General features: G+C 41.2%; 1 protein-coding gene across 1 annotated transcript in view; it reads right to left on the reverse strand.

Moving 5' to 3' along the window:
* Positions 1–246: 246 nt before the first annotated feature.
* LOC110703504 (nuclear autoantigenic sperm protein-like) overlaps positions 247–24676 on the reverse strand; it is a 41344-nt gene continuing 16914 nt past the window's right edge. Inside the window, exon 6 of the mRNA XM_021881308.1 lies at positions 247–791. Coding sequence (XP_021737000.1) covers positions 247–791 — 545 coding nt within the window. The remainder of the gene's footprint in view (positions 792–24676) is intronic.

Below are 24676 nucleotides of genomic sequence, written 5' to 3' on the forward strand. Positions count from 1 at the left end.
AAAAATTCAAACACAAACATATATAAACAACCGACTGAGTCGGATTACTATATATTGAAAATGGCACAAAGGCATAAATAATTGTTAACCGAAATAACATCCGGAGAAGAAGCAAAAGAAAATTGTTTACCCAACTCCACAGTTGGTAAATATACAACATACTCGGCTTACAATCCGGAAAAGAAAGCAACTTGGCATACTGCCGCTGAATTTGGGGAGGCTGATTCAAGGCAGAGGGGGAAGCTGCTACTCCGGCTGGTTCTGACCGGCTGGGAGGGCTTCTGATTGGTCATCAGCCACCTGAGGCTGGATGCCTTCATTTTGTTCGTCCTCCACCGGCTCCTCATTATCTGAGACTTCATATCCCAGCTCTGTAGCCCAATCCTTGAAGCGAGGCGGAGCTGCCTCTCCTAGCACTTGGGCATCATACACCGCAGTGGCGTAATCATACCTAAGTTTGTAGACTTCAAAGTCCACATCCGGATAGAGGAGCCCCCATGCTATCTTTAGGCGGGCAGCATTTTCCTGCTCATTCTCCTCGCTCAGTCGGGTCTGCTCCTTGGTAATCTCATCTGCCTGCTGATTCCGCAGATTGACGATCTCCACCCCCAAGCTTTTGACGTCTGCCCGGAGCTTTGTGTTCTCCTTGTCAGCGTCTTCTAATGCCTTGAGTTCAGATTGAGCATCCTTCAGTTTTACCTTAAGGTCATTAGTCCGGCTGGTGGCTTTATCATTCGCAGCTGTCAAGCTCCAGATCAACTCCTCCTGTTTCAACTCTATTGCTTTAATCTCTAAATCACACATATAATTAGCATATTCAGCAGAGTTGAGGTTTTCAAGGGCCCCCCATTTGGCGTCATTTACCTCTTCTTGCTTCCGCCTAAAGGGGCCTCGGAGCCCATCCACTCTTAGCATTACCTGAGAAAAAGGGGCAGCCGGATTATGAAATACTTGATAAAAATGAAGAAAAAAATATCAAAATTGAGCTGAAGAATATTTTACCTCAGCTAGTTGGCCCATTATCCGGTCAAAGTCCACCATCTGCAGATCAGGTATGGAATTTTTTATCTGACCGGGTGAGGGTCCTCACCATCCGTTTGGCAAACCCAACAAGATCCGGCCCGTTGGATGTAAGATCTGAACCAAAAGAATTAGAAGTACTTGGTGAGAAGGGTGCAGCATAGTTGGCATTCATCCGTTGCCGGCTGCTGACTGAACCCCTAAGGGGTCTACCTTAGTATTGACTCTCATGAAGTCAAGTGGCCAAGGTATTTCAATCTTTCCCTTACCTTGGATTTCCGGATGGGGCTTAGGAATCTCCTTCTCTCCAGTTGTTGCCGCACCGGCTGCAACATTAGGTGGCTGGCAACCCTTCGATGCTGTAGAGACATCCGACGCATTCTTCTGCGAGCGTTCTGAGCTTTCACTCAGAATTTTCATTGCAGAAGGAGATTTACCCCCAGTCGTGGGACGACCCGGGTTGGCAGTAGAGGTTGACTGGGGGGGGGGGGGTCCCTCCTGGCGGTCTTTGCAGCCGGGGTCTTTTACAGATCCTCCCCTTGCCTTTTAAAAAGCTTGGAGATGGAGCGTGGAACGCGTTTAGCAGAGTCTTGCAAATTAAGAACTAAATGTTACCATCCGGCAAAAAACCTTTGCAAGAAATGTAAAGAAAAAACTAAAGTCAGGCGGTCTTACCCCGCCTTTCTTGGCCTCCTTGGCCTCAACGGCTGCTCTCTTTTAGAGCGCGCCCTTTCCTTGCGCAGTTGTGCTGCTGACTTAGCCAGAGTTTTGGTTGGGTCAACCATTTTCAAGGCGTCGACTGCAAGGAGAAAATAAAAGTTAGAAAAAATCATAAAAAGTTTGTAGTACAAAATAAAAACTACAGACATGTCGGATGCAAGTGGATCTACCCTTGGGAAACATGGGGCTTAACCCACAGGCGGACAAAAAGCATTCATCTTTGAAGTAGTCCGGGTGGGGGATCTAGTTTTTCGAAAAAAATGATGTGAGTCCCATCCCCCAAGGGCTCAGTAGTGGTTTCAAAGAAACCCGACTCCATTATTTGCTCCCGGGCCCTAGTAGAGAGCGTGGGGAGGGGGCATTTCCTGCCCATAAGAACCGATTCTTGATTGTACCGGCGCAATGTCTGGTTGTGTCTCAGGGTTGGTGAAGAAATTAAATAAAACCTGTCTTTCCACCCTGACCACTTGGACACCTTATCCAAACTCATCAAATACTGGGGCATGGTGGAAAGAGTGTACCATGCCCCGTGACCGCCTGGGACCTTGCTCAAGTAATGCATGTGAGCGAAGGTAGAGAAGCTGGGAGCCAAGTTTTGGAGCTCATAGGCGGAAATGTAGCTCAGAATATTCACCCACGAGTTGGGGGTGAGCTGCCAAACTCCTAGATCATACCCTTTCAAGATTTTCCTAATCTCGGTATGGAGGGGGAACCGGAGGCCGATTTCTATTACCGCCTCGTAGCAGACAAAATAATTGTTTGCATTCTCTATCTTGTCATCCCATGCCATCACTGCATCAGCAGGCGAGATGATAATATCCCACCCCTTTCCAAAGGGGTGCTTTTCCTTGAAATCCCTGAAGCCACTCTTCAGCAGGGCTATGTCACTCGGAAGCATCCTAATTTTCTTCGGGTTGGGGTTGTCAGCAACTTTCGCCGGCTGCTGATAGTCAGTCGCGAAATTATCTTGATCGGAGCCAGAAGTCTCGGCCCCCGATCTTTCAGCGGCCTCAGTACTGCCGGATCCTTCCCCGGATCCATTAGAGGAGGCGACTTCTTCACCGTCTACCTCGCGTACGCTTGAGCTCCCGGAAGAAGAGGGAGCCTCTTCATCAGAATTGCCGCTCCCCTCAAATCCTCATAATCCTCATCCGGAAAAACTTCGTCGGCAGGCACTTATATAGTGCGCCGGCTCTTAGACTTTCTGTAACACCCCAATAATTCTCTCTTAAAAACTTTTGATTAACCTGAACAATTCCAAGAGAATTACTGGCGTGCTACCGCCACGTGTTCAAACGTTAAGGCTTTTTTAGAAAATAGCAGCGGAAAAACTAATTCAGTTTTAAATAAGTTTCAAAACCAATAACCAAATTAAATCATACAACTTGGAACCATTAAGGCCCTTATTCAAAACCCCACAAAAGTAGTAAATAAATAAACCAGAGTTTAATAAAATTCAAACTTATGAAAAGAAATAAACTGCGAATAATTACCAACTCTCCACTCAAAATCCCACAACCCTGATGCGAATGCTGCGTGTGTAAGAACCTGTGGTTAACCTGCTCCCCAATATTACAAGTGTAAAAATTGGATCGTCACAGGGTCATTGAAAGGCGAAGGCCATGGCCAAAGAAAGACACACAAAACACGCAATCAACAAAGCTGAGTACACATAAGTTGCAAAACATAAAAGAAATCCCTAACATGATACTAATAATCAACCATTACGCATCATTAGTTTATAGACTCGGCAAATGACTCAACTATTTATATTACTAAGACTCCATTAATTAATAATAGGTAAATCATTATTTTTATTCATTGGATTATGCAATAGACAAGGTTGTCCAACCCATGCTCCATTTGGAACATCAATAAAAGAAAAACCCCATGCCTCATTTCGGAAACACCAATAAACATCCAACGACCACGGGCGCGACTCCGTGACTGTAGTTAGTATGAGATCTCACCTAAATCCTAGTTTTAAAAAATAATATTTGAAATAGGAGACTCGTAGATCAGACGACCTCGATAAAAGTACACGGCTAATACCCCATGAACCCCAGCCCCTGATTGTCATTATTCCAGATGTGCACCAATCCAGAGTTTTATTACTCATCCATCTTGCACTTTACGTGATTTACATGTTTAGACTTAGTGATGACTCATATGCATAACAATACAAACATTCTAAACACAATTCAATCAAACAAGGCAAGTTTCCAATTTCAATTCTTGATTTATTAGTGACAAACAACACTTATTATTTATTCCTTTACTACCTCGGTGTATAAACACCTTGAGTGCATAAGGCACCCCAAAACCTTAACCTCGTCTTATAAGACTTGAATTCTTCCTTTACTCATTCTGTTTGCATAATCATGAATGAGTAATAAATTAATCTTTACACCAATCACATACCTTTGCCTTTAAGCGCACCTTGCATAATTAGAGCACAAATAATACTTGCATTATAAACTAGTGCACATCATTTGAAATTCACAATGTATAACCAAACTATCTAACCTAGTCAATCCTATACATGATACTAAGTTCTCAATCTGTCCTTAAACATGCACCTACAAGCAAGGTTTCGTAACTTGTACGTACCTTGAGCAAACGAATTGGTATGCCACTTTACTATCTAGAAATCACCTTCAATAAATTCCTCTCCTAAACCAAACAATAATAGCTCAATCAATACCCAATCAATCAAATTTACAGCAATACTAACTTACTTTAAAACCTTCAAAATCCAAATCAAACATCACTTTAAAACCTTCCCTTTAGTTAAAATTAAAGGCTTATATATAGTTCTTTAAATTTTCTTCATAAAAACCTTAAAATACACTCTTATACATGAAATTACAGCAAGTTTAAAGTTTAATAAAAATCTGAAAATTGTTTAAAAACCCCTAATAATCTCCCTTTTTAATGGGTGATTAAACCCTTTTTATAAAACATCAAAAGTTGTACTTAAAACTATTTCCAGCACTTAAAGCTTCAATAAAAATATATATTTATGCTTAATTAACTTTAAACATAATTAAATTTATTAATCAAACTCAAGGATAATATTTTAAGTATAAAAAAAAACTTCATTAAAATCAAAAACTGCTCGAAAATCATATTTAAAGGCTGAATTTGGCCACGAGAGGGTGGTGCTCACTACCATAGGTAGTGAGTTTTTCTTAAAACGTTGTTTCTACATGGAAAACCATACTTGTTTTTTTTTTTATCAAAATCGGATGAGTTCATAACCTGACCGGGATTAAAACGGGATTAATATTAACGAACGAAAATTTAAAAATTAAAACACGAATTTAAGTGTTCAAAATAATCTGGAATTAAGTTAAACTAATCATTAGTTATAATCACCAAAATTTCAAAACATCATTACTATAAAAGCCCTAAATCAATTGTTCATAAAACTCCTAAAATCATGATTTTCAATAATTAAAAACCCTAGGTTATAAAATTTACAAAATCTGAAAATTTTGTCACTTATAAAATATGAAATTATAAAGTTTAATCATCAAAATACAATTTGATACTAATTAAATTAATTTCAAACAATAAAATCAAAACCCATAAATCAATAATTATAATTACACCAATTAATAAAAAAAAGGAGAAAATAAGACTAACCTTTTTGTGTGGGAAAATTTTGGGGATTAATGGGGTATTTATAGGAGAGAATTGTAGGGTAAATAGGAAGATTGGTCCTTATAAAAATAATGGGTCGATTAAGTAAACAAATGGGTTAGACTTGTGTGATTGGACATAAATTTGTAGAATAAAGGTGCATAAAATAATTTGTTCAAATAATTTTCGACCCAGATTAATAATTTGAAACTTTGGAAATTAAATTATGAAAAATAACAAATAAATATTATAAATAAACATTTATAAAATATTTAAAAATATGGGGGATTACACTTTCTGGCCGTCTGTTTGACTCTGATCATTGTGTCATGCACAGGCACAGAGAGGGAGGAATTCGGAGATGAGCACAGGAGTTCCGACAGTATAGAAAAGGAACCCCCTATTCTAGACTCAGCCTTTCCGAGAGACCGGCTGAGTGTCCTAGGCAGTGACGAGTGTGTGTATTTAGAACTTATTTTATTTCTAAGACTATGTATACAGACGAAAAAAAAGAATGTATACAAGATTGGAAAAGAAAAGCAAAAATGGTACAGGCGGTTACCTTACTTTTAACTCTGAAAACAGCTACAGACGGTGACCGGGTGTTGCAAGGTTAGCACACGGAAATCTAGAAAACTTTGACGCAGACGGAAGCAGAGAATCTCTCTCTAAAAATCTCTTTTTCTCTCTCTATAAAGTCAAATGAAAATGAAGTGAGAGAAAAGGGGGGGTAAAATTCTATTTATAGAAGGTGAAAACGGGGGCATCCCCGTTTGAAATTCAAATTTTACTATCCGTTGTCACTGTTCAGTTTTGATAGGTGGACACGTGTCACAGCCGTCACGTGACATTCATGTGACCCTTGTGAGGGGAAAATGTTTAGGGTAAAAATACCCTAGACATGTGGACCAATGTAAGGAGGCCACGTGTCAAGTTCATGATGGCCTAAGTGGCCCAATAGCCTCTTAACACGTGTCCCTTTTAGATAAGCTTCTGAAATGGCGGCCTTCAAGGGCCCATATCCCAAGAAGCGCCGTAATTCGGCGCAGTCCACCAAAATCTAGGTCAAGCGACCTAGATAGGGGCACTTCTACCAACGAACCTATAAATAGGGAGATATTTCCCCATTTTGGGGACACATTCAATCATTTATTACACCTACTTTCTCTCTCATCAGAGAAGCACCTGAGCTTGGAATCCAAACAGATCCCCTTCTAAATTTTCGTACTCTTTATTCTCTTTCAAGTTAGTAACTTGATCGTTGGAGGCGGAGCTCCACCACCCGAAGTCTCCGTTGTTTTTGCAGGTACAACTCAGCCGGACCAATCTTTGTGACTAACTCTCCCGAGGGACAAAAACACCCAAAACAACCCTCATTTTGGGGGTAATAGTTACACTAGGGGGAGGGTGGGTAACTATTACCCTCATTATGGGAGTAATAATTCCTCCAACTCTCTCTTTTCCTAATGGCACAACTAGTTTATTTCATGTGTAAGCACCATGTCTCCTACAACAACACCTCTAATTTCTTTTGTTTTTTCAAGTTTGACTTTTATTACCCTGTTAATGTATTACCCTCAATTCAAGCATGCCCTAGATAGTAAAGGAATAATGTCTTGTAAGATAGCTATGACAAATCCAAAATTCCGAATAATGGTTAAAGGCCATGAAAATCTGAAACAGACCCCATGTTTGAAAATCATGTTTGAAACTTGATTAATTTGCATGAAGGGTGAAAGACCCATCGATTGCAAATAAGTTTTCAAGGAGAAAACTAACAAATATGGAAATGTATATACATACATAGCTAGATTGGTTGAAAGGGATATAATTAAATTCACGGAGTTGATTTTAACCTATTCACCAATCGGAATGCTTAGGTCTTTTTTTGATTGATCTAGCAAAATTTCACTTATGAAATATGGCAAAATAGATAACCAAACCGCCTTCCTAAAACAGGATTTTGGAAGTGAATATGAAAATAGTCTAAGGGTTTTTGAAAATCTAAATAATGCTAGATTTGAAAGTAAGCTCAAGGAATCCGTCATGGGATTAATGGAAGCATTGATATAGGAATTGGAACGTGTTTTCTCATAAATTTAATAAGAGGGTTGGCTTATGGAGAAACATAGAAATTCTGATGAAGAAGAAGTTTAGTGGGAGAAAAACTAAAGGTCCAATGAGAAGATTACGAACTCTATTATGAAATAAATATCAAATGCTAAATGATTAGATTTGAAGGTATTTTCGACAATGGACCAAGCTAAAGGCGATACTTAGTACATATTGGGAATTAAGTTCTATGGTATAGACTTAATTAAATGTTTAAACGGGTAAAAAAATTTACCATGTTGAACATGAAGGACTTTGAAATGCTTTCAACCCATATGTATAAAGATAAGTAAAAGTTTGAACTAGGTATAAGCTAGGCTAAATACCAAGTCAAACAAGAAAGACTCTAGTAAGAGATTTTCAACCGTATCACATAGCGAACAATTTAAGCAAGACTCAGTGAAACTGAATGAGCTAAAATGTCACATGGATGGAATAATATTGAGAATTACTCTACAACTTAATCCATCATGTACGCTATGATATGGAATCGTCGCAGGACTTACATGCTTAGAGCATGTGAAGTACGTATATAGCACTAATCAACTTGAATCTATGTATTAGATCGTTAGTTTATGGCCAAGAACATCCAAAGTACTTGGATAAGTAACAAGATGTGTTCTTGACTTGTGGAAACAAATACAAATTGAGAATTGATGTTGCAAGAACAAGCCTTAACAAGGATTAGATCCTTAACAAGGAAGCCGTTTATAAGCATGAGCTAACAATAAGTCGTGGCTTGAGAATGGTAACATGGAGGTGCATTCATGTGTAATGTGTCGAAATTTAAAGTAAATTTCCATGATCACAAGTTATTAGGGTATCCCAAATCATCGTGAGTCGTTTTGTGTAGCATCATCAAGAAGTCTACTAAAATATATGTTGAGAATATTGTTGCCTTAAAGTTGAAGATCTCAATCATGAAAATGAGTGGGAGCCATCACTTGGACAATAAATCATAAATGACATATATTCCATGACACTCTTAAATTTTATCATCTTATTAGGAAAGTGATCAGTAATGAAGATGCTAAGATTAGCAAAGTAATTATAACTAAACCTATGCAATAAGTGAACGACAACATTCACCAATTGCGTGAAAGAAATCAAGCATATCGAATATGGGTATGATTTCTATAAATGTTTTATGAAGAGTACTACTCTTAAAGCATCTGGGAAAACCATTTATCATAAGATGAAACGTTGTGAAGTTTCATCGTGGAATAAATTTTTTTTCCTAAATATTCCACAAAACTATTTAATTGTGGTTTAGAATTAAATAATGAGTCCATTCGATTTTAAAGAATATTCAAAATAGGGTATCAAGACCATGTCTTGGATAGAGAAACACCTATTAAGTGAACGTTAAATATCTTAATCGAAAATTATCCCTAATCAAGGTCATTTAAATGGTGGACCATTAATGACCAATTGAGATTAGTGTGCAGTATGATTTATAGCACCGTTTCTTGTGCTACAAGGACATAAATCATTTGCACAGGTATTGGTTTAGAACCATACTGGATCGACTTATGAGAATACTTTAAGAGATTCAAAATCCTCATAAGTATATTTCTCATTATTGCTATCGGAACTCTTTTCCTTGACCATGAGTATTGTGAGGTCTCTTGTTTGAGTACTAGTCCGTTTTGATGTTGGTCAAACGTCTGCCGTACATGGGGATTATAACGACGGAAATCGGGAGGCTAGGTCCTCTTAGTAAGAGAAGCTTACATTACAAGACTGAGAATGTCCCCCTACTAACAATAGGGAATATGTCTTTGTTGTTTACAAGGCCTCTTGAAGAGCGAGACTGTGAAAATGCATGGCCGTGCTCAGATGGATTTTAGAAATCATTTGTTTATTGACAGTCAAACTTGGATTTCAAGAAACACTTCTGGACGTAATAGGGATGACGAATAATCTTACCCTATAGTTCATGAAAAGACATTAAGTGACATAGGAAAGGGGCTATACACTAAAAGCTCATTTGTTCGGAAGGACAAGTGGGAGATTTAAAGGAATGGTGTCCTTTGAACAAGTGTATTATTCTGATAGTGGGTTCAGAATTATTAGAAAGCTAGTATATTCAGTAAGGTCAAGTGATCGGAATGCTTGGCTGGAGGTCGCATCCGATCAATAATATGAATGCATAATTAATATTACAGCTTAATCTTAACTGAACCCTTCGGATCACGCCTAAGCAACTAACGGGCCGAAGCGACTAATTAGTTCAGAAGGAATTAATGAGTCGACCGAGTAATTTATATTTAGACTTAAAAAATTCGAGCTTGGAGCTTCGAAATCGAGCGTCAGAGAATCTTAAATGTCAAGTCAAAATTTAGGAATTGGCGAGACGGGAAAATTCTTCAAGTAACAAGCAAAAAACCCTAGCCACGTAAAAATAAGGGAAGCGCGCCAAATAGGAGCGTGCCACGTGGCAGCACACATGGGAGCACGCCATGTGGCAACACACGTGGAAACCACCAAGTGGCAGCATCCACGTTGGCAGCGCTCCAGTTGGCAGCAGCCACCTTGGCAACACTCCACATGACAGCGTGCCACGTTGGCAGCGCGCCATGGTGGCAGCATTTGTGGCAAGGGGGCCGTGGACCCAGGTGACGGGTTATGGACACGAGCCAAAAGGAAGTGGCCCAATCGAACCCATCTTGGGGCTCAAGGTTGGGTGACACATGGTTAGTGATTTGGGTATTTTTACCCAACCAGCTGGCCAATCCGAGCCAACCACGTGTCACTAGGAGGGGCGCCAAGCTGGCCCTTCCAGATGGTGACACGTGGTAGGCAAGATCAGGCCCCCTGGGAATGGCGGCTTTCAAGGCCTAAATCCCAAGGGCCCCTGCATAATCGGCGTGCACTTTCTTAGGGCATGAAACCCTAGAAAGGGCACACATTCCTAGAGCCCTATAAGTATGGAACATTCCCCTCATTTATGGGGATTAGAATTTTAGACAACTTTTATGACCTAACCTTGATTGAATACCAATCATTGTCTGAACTGTCACTCTCAAGATGCAGTACACCTGAGCTTGGAATCCAAGCAGATAACTTTATTTCCGCACGTTTTACTCCGAGTACATTACTAATTTAATCTTTGGAGGCGGACCACCGACCATCCGGCGGTCTGTTTGCTTTGCAAGTACAGGCGCCCTTTGCTGGATCCAGTCTTAGTGTTGTAATTCTCCCAAGGGACAAAAACCCCTGAAACATTTGGCGCCGTCTGTGGGGAGAGTACCTCTAAGATGGCTTCACAAGTCCCTATACCGAATCCTGAGACCAATCGGCCTCCGGAAAATATAGTGGTCCAGACGGACTATGACTCAGGGGACGAAGCTGATGTCGAAACCTATGTGGATCCTAACGGATCCCTTATCTCTAGACGCATCCGCAGTAAGGAAAAGCGGGAGCGTCACCCTGACCAGGCGGGGCCAAGCAAAACTGCTGGTCAGCCAAAGAAGCCCTCAGGGCGGCCGGGTGATCCTTCCCAGGCGGCAGGATCAACTCCCGTTACCCGAGACAAACTCATAAAACTCCTGAGCAGTCTTAGGGTTGAAATCAAACAACTTGCCACCAAGAGGTCGCCTACTCCTAGAAAGGAGCAGTCGGCCAAGAAGCCAGCTCAGGCTGGTAAACAGAAATCGGTCAGGGACCGCTAGCCGAATCCTCATCCTGCTCCCAAGGAGAAGGCTCTGCCCTAATTTGACCTCACCAGACTCCGTTTCCCAGAAACGGGTACAAGAAAAGCCATCCGGCACATACAGCCGGATGGTAGCAAGAAAACATTCTCCGATATTACATTGAGCAGAAGAAAACCCAGCTATCAGAGTCGGCTTCTAATCGACTTACCATGATAGCTTTCGGAATACCTCTACGAGGTATTCCCAGTCTGTACATGAGACTCTAGCAAGCAACCCACGGGTTCAGTCTGGCCCTCATGTGATCCTGTTGGCCCAGTACATGGCTCTGCCATTGTACCAGTCGCTTGCTTTACCTTACATGCACCCTGCCCTCTTTGGAGGCCAGGCGACATACGGCTATCAGCTGATGGATTGATAGCTCAGGCTGCAACACCTTGGAGATCAACCCTCTGCTTTCTCCAGGGAAATAACCGAAGCCAAAAAGCCGGCCAAGGTTAAAAATGTTTTGGTTGGAACCTATGCTGGGACCTCCAACCCGGAAGACCACCTGCTAGCATACACCTACCTCATGTATTTACAAGGGTTGGATAATGCTGCATGGTGTCGCTGTTTTCCAGCCACCCTAAAGGGCATAGCCCAACAGTGGTTTGGCAATCTGCCGGCTGGTTGTATTAATAGCTTCAAGACGCTTGCTTTCTTGTTTGCTTCAAACTTCTCTATGAACATTTGGGGTGAAAGTTCAGTTTTCGGTTTGGTTTTTGCCGAAACCGAAACCGAACCACCATAATTCGGTTTCTTGATTTCGCAAACCACACCGCACCACTTTAGCGTTGAAATCGAACCAAACAAACCACTTAAATTTTGGTTTTCTTAAAAAAAAACCAAACCGCACCGAATTTTCATATCAAGCATCATAAACATCAAATTTTGCAAAAAAAAAAAAAAAAAAAACAAACCAAACCACACCAATCAAAACCGAACCAAACAAAACCAAACCAAACCTATTTATACAAACATAATTAAACAAGTTTTAACCCAGATCCGCAAATATTCCTAGAAATATTTACCATAAAGATCGAACTGCTGCAATTTCGAAAATTTTAAGATAAAACCCTAAATTCATTGAACTAATTGGAATAAAAATCACCAAAATATCAGAAAAAATTGGACATAAATTAGTAGAAAAAAAAAACACAAACCAAATTAAAAGAAAGAAAAAGAGGAAATACCTCATATTCCACCGAAAAAGCGTCGAATTTGGGTTTTAAAGGTCAAATTCGAGCATGAAAACTCTAGATCTAGAGTTTACATAGTCGAATTGGACATGAAAAACCTTTAGTTGATGGTGTTCGAAATCAAAACCTTTAATTTAGTTGATGGTGTTTGTTAATGGTGAAGCGAATTCGAATTTTAGACAAGAAAAACGAAAAGAACAGAGGAGAACGAAACTTTGAAAGCGAAGAAGAGGAGAGAGAATGGGCGATTGGGCGGAATCCGGGAAAGAGGAGAAGGGGAAAGGAGAGAGAAAGGGTGGAAAGAGAAAGAGGGAGGCTGAGAATGATTAGGTTTTTTTTTTTTTACTTTATATATTTAGGGTAATTCACAGTTGGGCTAGGGTTTGATTGGGATTGGGCCTATATTTCGATGTGGTTTTGATTTGTTCGGTTTTTTCATTTTCGAAATTGAAACCGAACCACACACCGATTTTTTTTTAAAACCGAAACCAAACCACTTTAAAAAAAAACCGAACCAAATTTCTTATTCGGTTTGGTTTTCGGTTTGGTTTGGTTTTAAACCGAGTTTGTTTCACCCCTAATGAACATACCTGCAAAAAAGACAAGCCTTGATTTGGGCAATGTACAACAGGGAGATATAGAGAAGGCCTGCGTTCCTATGTCAGGCGGTTCAATCTGGTGTGAATCTAGATTCATGGGCTGTCTGATGAGGTCGCCTTCACAGACTTCTTTAAGGGTCCTTAAGGACGAGTCTACTTTCAAGTATGAACTCGTCCGCAAATAAATTTTCACTCTGCAAGGAGCATTACGAGAGGCGGAAGCCTATATACAAGCGACCGAACTCTGCTCCTTCTATAAGCAATCGGACCCTAAGAAGTGTGACCGACAGAAGGAGTGTCGGCCTGCTCAGCCGGCTCCTAAGCCAGAAGAGAGCAAAAAGAAAAAACAAATCTGGGCCATTGATAACTCTGATCAACCGGCCCAGAAGAAGAAAAAAGAGTAGAAACCGTACGTTCCAAGGTACGAGTTCCACAAGGACTGCGGCTCCATCCTTTTGGAAATCAAGGATTAGATGACTCTCGAGAAGCCCCTCTATGAAAGGTTCCGCTGAAAATCGGAACAAAAACAAACACTGCCATTTCCATGAGGATGTCGGCCATGACACGAACGACTGCTTTAGTCTCAAGCGAGAGCTTGGCCGTCTGGCCGACAAGGGACAACTGAAGTCCTATGCGAAGTCCAAAGTGACTTCCAAGGCAAATCCGGGGCAGTCCAAGAAGAAGACTCCCCAGCCTGCTGTTAGTGCCGAAACCGATGAAGATCCGGTATACACAATAGCAGGCAGATTTGCCGGTGGCGGCCCGATAATTCGGGGCACCAAGGACCATCTAAGAAAGATGGTCAACTTTGTTGAAGAAGGAGAGGCGGCAGGCACATCCGCCTTCCCTAAGGTTGTCATCACCGAGCAGGACAGATGCAAAGTCCGTCGGCCGCATGATGACCCTGTGGTCATTGAATGCAAAGTGGCCAACCAACTGGTTGGTCGAATTTTGATTGACACAAGTAGCTCCTCGGACCTCATCAGCATCAAATGCTTATCCAATCTCAAATACAAACCGGATAGCATGATGGAGGTCTCTCACACCCTTGTTGAGTTTGGGGGAGGACTTGTGCACCCAGTCGGATGAATTGACTTACCCGTTCGCCTGGAGAACAGGGGAGACGGTCGACACATGACCATCCGTTTCCTAGTGGTTGAAGAACTCACAGCTTAAAACCTCATTTTTGGCCGACCCACTCTAAATGAGTGTTAGGCCGTCATCATTAATGCTCTCATGCTACTCAAGTATGAGAAGGATGATGGAACATTCGGTTCCCTCAATGGGGACCAGAAGACGGCTCGAGAGTGTTATCTCTCGGACGTCAAGCCCGCGGCTGCATCATCCGGCCGGGGCAAGTAGACAATCGACCTTGACGATGTCGAGGAAGAACAGTCGGCCCCACCAGCCGGTAAGAAAAGAAAGACTGATCAGCTGGTGGTGGTCAAAAAAGAAAAACAATAGCAATCGCTGACCGTGGAACGGTCAGATGATCTCCGTCCCCAGCCTGCTGGCGAACACATTGATATCCCTCTGGACGATAGTCGCCCAAAACGGACGGTTAAGGTGGGGATGGTCACATTTGCTAAGCTGGGAGAGAGCCTGCACCAGCTGTTGAGGGAATTCAAAGACATCTTTGCCTTTGAAGTGGAAGGGATGCCAGGCATCAGCCCGGATCTCGCTGTCCTCAAACTCGCCGTGGATCCTAAAAAGAAGGCCATCCGGCAAAAGAAAAGAAACCACGGCGAGGAAAGAAGTCAGGCGGTAGCCGCCGAAGTTAAAAAGCTGCTGGATGCCAAGTTCATTCGGCCGTGCAATTTCCCTGAGTGGGTAGCTAACGTTGTGTTAGTAAAGAAGCCGAATGGAACTTGGCGCATGTGTGTTTATTACACAGACCTCAACAAGGCATGTCCAAAGGATAGCTATGTCGATTCAACAGCCGGACATGCCCTGATGAGTTTTATGGACGCCTATTCAGGTTTCCATCAGATCCCCCTGTGGAAAAAAGATCAAGAAAAGACGGCATTCGTCACTGATCAGGGGTTGTTTTGTTATATACGGTGATGCCGTTTGGTTTGAAGAATGCACCTGCTACTTTCCAATGAATGATTAATACGGTCTTCATTAATCAAATCGGAAGGAATATAGAGGCGTACATTGACGACATGATAGTCAGATCCAAACAACAGGCAGATCATCTTACTGATCTTCGAGAAACATTCGCCACACTCAGGCAGCACAAGGTCATGCTAAACCCAAAAAAGTGTGTCTTTGGTGTTGAGTCTGGGAAGTTTCTCGGATTTTTGATTGACTAAAGGGGAATAGAGGCCAACCCTGAGAAAATACAGGCGGTAATTGACATGCAGTCGCCCCGTATTGTGAAGGAAGTGCAAAATTTAACAGGTTGTCTAGCGGCCTTGGGGAGATTCGTCAGTCGGTCAGGTGGCAAGTGTCTCCACTTCTTCCAGGCAATAAAAAAGAAGACCAATTTTGAATGAGGGGATGACGCAGAGGAGGCCTTTCAAAAGCTGAAAACTCATCTACACTCTTTGCCGAGGCTTGTTAGCCCTTTGTCCAAAGAGAAGCTCTTCATGTATTTAGCCGTCTCCGATCATGTCCTCAGTGCCGTTCTCTTAGCTGAAAGAGACGACATCCAGCTCCCGGTGTATTTCATTAGCCACGTTCTTAGGAACGCAGAGCTTCGGTACCCCATGGTTAAAAAATTTGGCCTTGCCCTTTACATGGCCCAAGAAGCTGAAACCTTACTTCTTGGCGAATGCGGTAGAAGTATATAATGACCAACCGATCAAGCGGCCACTCACAACCTTGGAGTCTTCTAGACGAATGCTTAAATGGGCGATTGAAATGCAAGGATTGGAAATCACTTACGAACCAAGGAAGGCAATAAAGGGGCAAGCATTCGCCGACTTTATTGTTGAAATGACAAGGCCGGTTGCACCGGACAATACTAACCAGGTTTGGAAAGTGTATGTGGACTGGAGCTCCACTACGAATGGCTGTGGTGCAGGGATTATCTGTCAATCTCCTGAGGGAGATAAGTATGAATATGCATTGCAGTTTAAGTTCCATGTCTCTAACAATGAGGTCGAATATGAGGCCCTGCTAGCCGACATTCGGTATTGCAAGGCGGTAGTGTTGTAGCCAAGCCTAAAAACTTGGTTATGAACGTTTCTTTGGTTCAAGAGGTAGCATCATGTATTGGTGCTATGCATCTATCCATGGGCAGCAAGATATTCAATCCCTTGAATTTCTTATTGTTCTTATTAACTAGTTTATTCTAGTTCATTTTATGCTTTGAATAAATTGTAAACTTTAGTCATATTTTAAGTTTGCAAATTAGTTATATTTTTCTTAGTTCTTTTTAGCTGATTTTAGTTCGAAAATATAATGTCACATTCACACAAAGTACAAGTGCAAGATACATCAAAAAGGCAGCCATTTAAGCTTGTGAAGAAACATAGAATCCGAAATTCTTTTACAAGGAATTTCAAAGCTTTGACTTGGGAGTTACAATCAGTTTCAAAGAGGAATTACAAGCCTTAAATTCAGCCTTCAAGTGGCCGTTTATTTCAGTCAGGATTGGAGCATCTAAAGGGCATCCAAGTACATCCTTGTCCACATACATTCAAGCTTATTTCAAGGCTTGAAACAAGGAGGAGTTACACTTCTTTGCTGTTTGAATTTGGGGGTGAATATTAGAGGAAATACATCTCCAAATTTCTGCTTAGTTGGGCGGAATCAAGGGAGAGTTACACTCTCTTATTTTATATTTTATTTCAGCCATAATTTGGAGGTTACAAACCACCATTTTCTCTTTGATGTATCTAGTTAAATAAGGATTCTTTTATTAATGTATCTAGACACAAAAAGCTGATTTGTACTTAGCTTAGGCGTGTAACAAGTGAGCTGAACAACCACTTAAGTTAGCTTGTACTTAAGGATGCTTGTTTACAATAAATAGCAAGCAAATGTGAATAAAAAAAGGCAAATTATTCAAACAAAAAAAACTTGTCTTACATTCATTTCTTGGATTAGAAACAAAAACCTGAAATTCTTGGATTTGGAATTTCGTTTCCTTTTCTTAGTTATCTAGTTTAGGCTACTAGTTGGCTTGTGATCTTAGGAATCCAAACCGTTTCTTAGTGGTGTGACTTTATCTAAGAAGCCTTTGGTTCTTTAGCCTTAACTATCCCTTGGTTTATCCCTTGTGTATTTCAAGTGTTACTCCAAATATACAACAGGTAGGGGCAAAGAAGATTGACGCCTGCTCTGATTCCCAACTGGCCGTACTACAAGTCAATGGGACGTACGAGGCCACTTATCCGGCCATGATAAAATATTTGCAGGCGGTCAAAAATGAAGTTGGGACACTTGAGGAGTTTCATCTAAGTCAAGTGCCCAGGTCTTCAAACAATCAGGCGGATGCTCTGTCAAAATTGGCATCATCCGCCTCCTGTGAAATGCCTCGGTCAGTTTTATGGGAGGTCATGGAAAAGAGAAGTATATCTAATGAATACCCCATTGGAATTCTTGACCGAAGCTCAACCTGGATGGACATCATTCGTGCCTACCTTGCAGACGACACGCTCCCTGATTCACCCCAAGAGGCGGCTGTTCTGAGGAAGAAAGTGGCAAACTTCGAGCTGAGACAAGGAGAACTCTTCAAGACTGGTTTTTTGAAACCTCTGTTGAAGTGTGTTACCCTAGAGAATGGTAAAGAAGTCCTCGAAGATTTGCATGCGGGTTTCTACGCCTCCCATACAGGCGGCAGGTCCTTAGCTGCCAAGGCCAGGCGGCTCTATTTCTGGCCTACTCTGGAGTCGGGTGCCATGGAAATGGTCAATAAATGTGACAAGTGCCAAAAGTTTGGCAAGCTCATCCATCGTCCGGACACAGACCTGACGGCTATCCACAGCCCAATACCCTTTGCCAAATGGGGCATGGACATACTTGGGCCTTATACAGCAGCACCAGGCGGCAAGCGCTACATATTGGTAGTTGTGGATTACTTTACCAAGTGGGTAGAGGCAGAGGCGGTCAAAAACATCAAGACTAAAGATGTTATCTCCTTAATATGGAGGAATGTTATCACTCGTTTCGGGGTGCCTATGTTATGGTTTTTGACAACGGACCTCAGTTTGAGACGCCTCAGCTCAAGACTTGGTTGGGAGACCAAGGGGTTTCAAGTTTCTTTGCATCAGTTGGCCGGCCCCAAGCAAACGGCCAGGTTGAAGCCTTCAACAAGTTAATCTCAGACGGGATAAAAAAGAAAATAGAAAGAGCTGGTGGCCTTTAGGCGGATGAATTACCACACATCCTCTGGGCCATCAGAACAACCGCAAAAGGGGCAACTGGAGAAACCCCATTCCTCATGGTGTATGGTGCAGAAGCTGTCCTGCCCATCGAACATTATGAGTCGACTCTTCGGATCATGCTGTATGACGAAGAGGTAAATTGGGAGGCCATGCGGCTAGCATTGGACTCACTTCCAGAGCGTAGGGGAAATGCTGCCTTGCGCCATGAGATTTACCGTCTGAGAATGACTCGGGCCTACAACAAAAGAGTACACAAGCGTCCTCTCAAAGTGGGGACTTTGTGCTACGGAAAATGGAGGCAGTCGGTAGGGCGAATGAGCAGGGAAAGCTAACCCCAAATTGGGACGGCCCCTACCGTATCTATGATGAAGTAAGAGACGACACCTACCAAATGGAAGAATCAGACGGTAGGCGGATGCTAAGAACTTGGAATGTAGACAACTTAAAAAAGTAATACTTCTAAGAATTTTTGTAAATGCTTCAAAGTTTTGATTAATGAGAATATGTCTTTCTTTCCCAAACTTGTCTTCTTGCTATTTTTTGTAAATTATGCTAGCGTCGCCTGTACATGTGCAGATGGCCACCCTATTTTTAACGTCTGTCCCAACAGCAGACGTCCCATTCCGTCTGAAGGAGCCGACTGCACCAAAGAAGTCGACCCTACTAATCTATTTTCAAGTTAAGTCCAACACTTAACGGCTATTTACCAATTTTATAGAGGCCAATGGCCGGATATTAATAAAAAAATAGAGGCCAACGACCACAGTCTACTCCAACATGAGTATGACCGTCTGCTAAAAAATGAGTCAGATAACCGACGACGTTCATTCGGGCGAATTCGTCGAGGAGAAGCATCTCCCATTTGGGTGGCACATTGCTCTACTAATACATCAAACGGCCCTACCGAATGCTAAGAACGCATCCGCAGTTGTTTGAATAAATCGAAAGTGAAATCTAAAAGGCCGAAAGTCTTTCGAATTATTCTAGTACAATTGGAAAGAGGTCACTGTTTCATGATTAGAGGCTATCGAGGCATACGGTCGGATGCGCCTGTTTTTGCACTGGGGTAAGGCAGGCGGAGAACTCTTTCTCAATCAAAAAAGCTAAGTCCAAAAACTTAGCATTATACGTATACAAGGCTTATGGCCGAATGCGCCTGTTCTGCTTTGGGGCAAATCAGGCGGAATACTTTCTCTTAACAAATAAGCTAAGTTAAAACTTAGCATCTTATTTTAACGAGGCCTATGGCCGAATGAAATCAAGAACCAACTGCTCTGCATGGCCGTCTGTCTCTTGGTTTGGGGCAATCACCATAGTGATTGATTGACTTAGAAACCATGCATACTCCTCTAAGTATCAATAATTTCTAAGTCAATCAATCCAATTGACCGAAACCAATCGACATCCGTCCAGGGCAAGAACATTCGCATACTATACGGGCTAAAATACTTAGCTAAAATTCTTAAAGTATGCATAAACACCAATATAAATAAAACCGGCCAAATGACCGGATGCTTCATAAAAATTAAACAACCGTCTAAATTGACGAATGAAAAAGTGTTAACTGGCTAAGCCAGGAGAATTGTTGAGTTACCCGACCCCTTGGTCGGTATAGATACATTTTTTAGTCGGTACACAGGCCGGAAGATCAGATAAATGGCCATTCGGCCGCAAAAGAAAATAATAAAAAGCTTATGTAGCAGGGGAGAAGTGCTCAACATTGGCAGCCGCATCATCCATATTTTCACCCGCCGGCTGCTAAGCATTTTCTTCATCCTCCTCGTCTCCCTACTCGTCCCCAGAAGAGCCCGATGAGGAGTCGGACTCTTCACCCTCAGCAGTAGCCTTGTTCGCCTCCTCTTGAGATTGTCGAAGAAGGTTAGCATTGAAATCCTCGTTGGCTTGGTCAAACTTGGATTTCCAATTGCTATAGTCAGCACCTGGCTGTACCGCCTCCCATACCATCCGCATGATGGCCTCATAATCTTCCATCATTTGTTTGACAAGGGCCTCCTTCTCCTCCTCAGCTCGGGACTTAAACTTGGCCTACAGCTGCTTCTCCTGGTTCGCCAGGCGCATCTCCAGGCGGCCAACCCGCTCCTTGTCCCTCTCGGCTTCTTTCTTGGCCTCTTGTAGAGGCTCAAGCTTTTCCTTAAGACCTTTAATTTTGGCCTTAAGATCAATAATTTTGGAGCGAGCCGAATCCGGGTCCTTCTTTACCTACTGTAGACACCCATTTGTGTCTCCCCAAAACCAAACCCGGTGATGAGTGTCTTTCACGTCGAATCATAATCGAATGAAACAAAAGTGTGGAAAGGTCTAGTGTTGCGGAAAGTTTTATTTCTTTTCTCTTCTCCCTGATTTTGAAAATTTTATTTTAAGAAAACAGCCAATATAGTTTGGTTGGTCCATGATATGGGTCCAATAGTGGTGTAGTTGGATGGGGTTTGCAAAGACCTTTCCAACGATATATTATAAGCCCAATTCCGATGAATATTGAGGAAATTATGGCCAATTTACTAAACTGGGTCCAGTTTGAGCTTTATGTACGGCCCAATGATCTAGGGGAGGGCCTAATATAATTTATCATTCCTAATGAAATTAGGAATTGTTTTAGTCTTCTAGAACATTCTAGAAGGTTCTTTTCATTCCTAATTTCAATTAGGACTTTTCAGAGTTTTAATTAAGACCAAATAGCATTTTCGATGGAATTATATTATTTTATCTTCCAGTACGGGAAATTTATCAGATTTTCGAAAACGCGTTGAAAAACAGTTTGGCGTCCAACCCCAGGCCTTGGCGCCTGGAACTAGGATTGGCGTCAGGCGCTAGCCATTGGCGCTAGCCACTGGTGCTGGCGCCAACTAGCCAGGGCTGGCGCCAATATTGTTTTGCGATCTTCAGACTCTGTTTTGTTAAATTATCTTTTTTGGATGATTTTCTCTATAAATATCGTATCAAAAACTCCGTTTTCATTCACCAATTATCATCAATTCTCATCAAATCTCTTCATTCACCAATTGCCAACATTCATGATCTTTCATTCATCAATTCTCAATAACGTTAATTCTTTAGTATTCTTTCTTTTTTGCTTCTCAAATACAAAATTCCGCATTCACAAGATCAAGAAACACTTAGCCATATTCGAAGTTGCCTTCGCCCTAGACGTGAATGGTTTTAATTTCTGAGGGTTTGGTCCCAAATTTCTATTTCAATTATTTAATTTAATTGCTTTGATTATTATTTTTCCTTGAAGTTACTAACGTGTGTATTTTGTTATTAGAAAGAGGTACGAAGCATCAAAGTAAGTACTTTAATTGATTAATTGATATTATGATGTAGAAATCATGTTTATATTGTTATTATGATATTCCTAGTATCATGTTTAGGGAAAAGGTTATAATATCAAATATGCTTATTATGATTTTTGCGATGCTTCCTATATTCTTCCTAATATTTATTCATGTTAGTATCATGTTAGGGTTAAAGATTTGATTTTTATTGCTTAGTGACATGCTAGGGTTTGTTATTAATCTTGTTAGTATCATGCCTAGAATCTTGCTATTATTATGCTTTAATATTAACATGAACATGATTATGATTGATTATTATTATTATTCATGATGTTGATTATTTATTATGTTGCTTGATATGTATTATTTTATATTATTGCTTGATCACTTTTATTGCATGTTAAGGGAAATTGGTACTTGCAATCACGCTTAATAAGATAATTAATAATCTTGTTAGGGTTAATTGTGATTATAATTCAAGTGATCGCCAATAATAGTTTATGTGTGCATTAATATTCAACCAACATAGAATAAACAGGTTTAGGGTTAATCCTATTGATTGTATGTTAGTCAGAAAGCGCACATGAATACGAGCAGAATAAAGTAGAGGCCTATTGTTAGGGCAGGTTCAATCTCTTTTAGGTTGGATTTGTACCTTCATCCCCGAACCCTTATTTGGTTCATGACCTTATGGAGTTGACGATCTCTTGGATCATTAAGGGGTGTAACCTTCACCTCGTGATGGTTTACAAGTTCCTTAAAAAACTTGTTGGCGACTCTTTTGCTCTATCTTCTTCCCTTTTGGACGTCACCGTACTTTAGTGTATGATCACAGTGGGGTTCAAGCTAGTGGGATTTTAAAGGCTTGAAATTATTCCCTACGGTTTTTGGCGACTCCACTGGGGAAGATTTCTATTTTAATTCCTGAATTTGTTTCGGCAATGATTTAGAATGAGTGGATGAGACTCTAAAAGTTCTAAGTATTTCATGTGCGTAATTTTGATTAAAATTATTGTCATATGCATAAAAAGGTTCTCATTTGAAAGACCATCCGTAATGAGTCAAAAACATAGGATTTTAAACGTAGGAAATTTGAGAAATGTCTTTCACAACTAGGACTGAAATAACACCACGCGAAACTGGAAGATTTTATCGAGCACAGAAAGCTGCTGAGGCATGTGGGAAGTAGCGTCAGGGGCCAGAGCTTGGCGCCAAACTTTTAGCCGTAGCGCCAGACGCCAGTATTGGCGCCAGGCGCTACAGTTAAAAGTTGGCGCCAGTCTCTGTTTGCTGGCGCCAATTTCCCCCAATAACGAGCCAGAAATATGCGTTCTAATTTCGACCGGTTTTTCGTATTGTTTGCTCGATCCTGCTTCCTGATTGAATTTTTTCTCACTTTTCTGAAACCCATATGTGTTCTACATATGGACATAACCCTCTGGGAATTCATGCTCTATCTACCCGATTGAACGCTCTTGGCAACAAAGGGTACATCTGAGATGTTAAATTCACCAAACCATGGAAGTGAGTTTTTTCTAAAAAACTCGCGGTGTCCCATCCACACGCGCTAACCCTTCACGGTTAGGCTTCTGCGCGGTGCATCCGGACAATTAACCATGGACCCTATTTGACTAAACCATATCCCGAGCTTTAGAGAACTAGAGCCATGGTTAGGCTGCGAACTCATTGCATCATATTGTGCCTACTTGACTAATTGTGCATTATTTGTTGTGCATATATATTCTATGTTTCTCCTAACCGTTTGTTGATTTGTGTTGAGACTAAAATTAATGACTTAAAGAACTTTTCCTAATTAATTAATTAATTAATTAATTAATTTGAGTCAATAAAGTTTCTTTTTTAATCGGAATTGACCTATTACGACTTTAGGCATACCCCAGTTGAATAATAATACCGAAAACAGTCCCAGACCGAAGCTCCAATATTGGCGCCAAAGTCTGAGCTGTAGTGCCACTGTATAGTGTGTAGCGCCAGACATTAACTAAATTGTCTTGCGCCAATCACCATATTGTGACGCCAGTCCTGTCGCTTGGCCCACAGTTCGGATTATTTGTCGAGTCATCACCTAATGTCTGATTAGTCAGTTTTCTGTTTAATCGGTTAATTTTGCCGACAATGATGCTTAATTGAATTAATGTCTGTTTAGTCAGTTTAGGCACTAAGTCCCATGGTCTTACACAAGAGTCCAAACATGTCACTTACACTCAATACACACACCAATACACATGTTTTGACCATGATTAAGAGAGTCTTGTGCGCACGTTTTTTCCGTCATTTTTTTTAGGGGGGTAAGTCGGATATTAATCCTCCAATAAATAATAATACTTAGTTCCCTAAAAATATGTACATTATTGTTGCCAAAAATATGCATATAAAAAAACCATAAAGTCAAGTTGATTCGAGTCAAGTAATTAAAACGCAAATCGGCTTAATTTACAGCGCGTGGTCAAGAAAGGAAGGACGATTAATCAAAGATAACCTCTTCGTACAAGTCCAACTTTTCGACAAAACTATAGCCCGCAAGAGGAAAGCAAGAGTCATAATGGAAACTCAAGAATAAGTCAATGACCTCAAGAATCAACTGGCTACTGTAACTGAGACACTGAAGCTTCTCGCACTTAAGATCGATGATCCCGTGAAACAACAACAAATGGACCTCATGCAAGAAAGCCTAAGCAAGTTGTCCAGCGACTACAAGTTTCAAAAAGTCACATCCCAAGGGGTCTCGGTGGATAAAGATCTTCTTCCGCAGAAGTTCAGCGCCAACAACATCCCAAAATTTAGGGCAATTGATAACCCTTACTTCCACTTAAGAGCATTTGAAACAATAATGAGTATGAAGGGATCGATAAGAAAGTCTTCCCTTCTTTGTTCTCACTATCTCTCGAGACCGTTTGCCAACAATGGTTCTTTTCTCTTGAAAAATAAAAGACCTCTACCTGGGAATCCATAGCAAACGCTTTCGTTGATAGGTACAAGTGCAACATTCAAGTCGACACTGACCATAGAGAACTTGAAATCCTCAAACATAAGGAGAAT

The sequence above is a fragment of the Chenopodium quinoa genome, unplaced genomic scaffold, assembly GCF_001683475.1.
Source record: "Chenopodium quinoa cultivar QQ74 unplaced genomic scaffold, ASM168347v1, whole genome shotgun sequence".
NCBI classification, from domain to species: domain Eukaryota; kingdom Viridiplantae; phylum Streptophyta; class Magnoliopsida; order Caryophyllales; family Amaranthaceae; genus Chenopodium; species Chenopodium quinoa.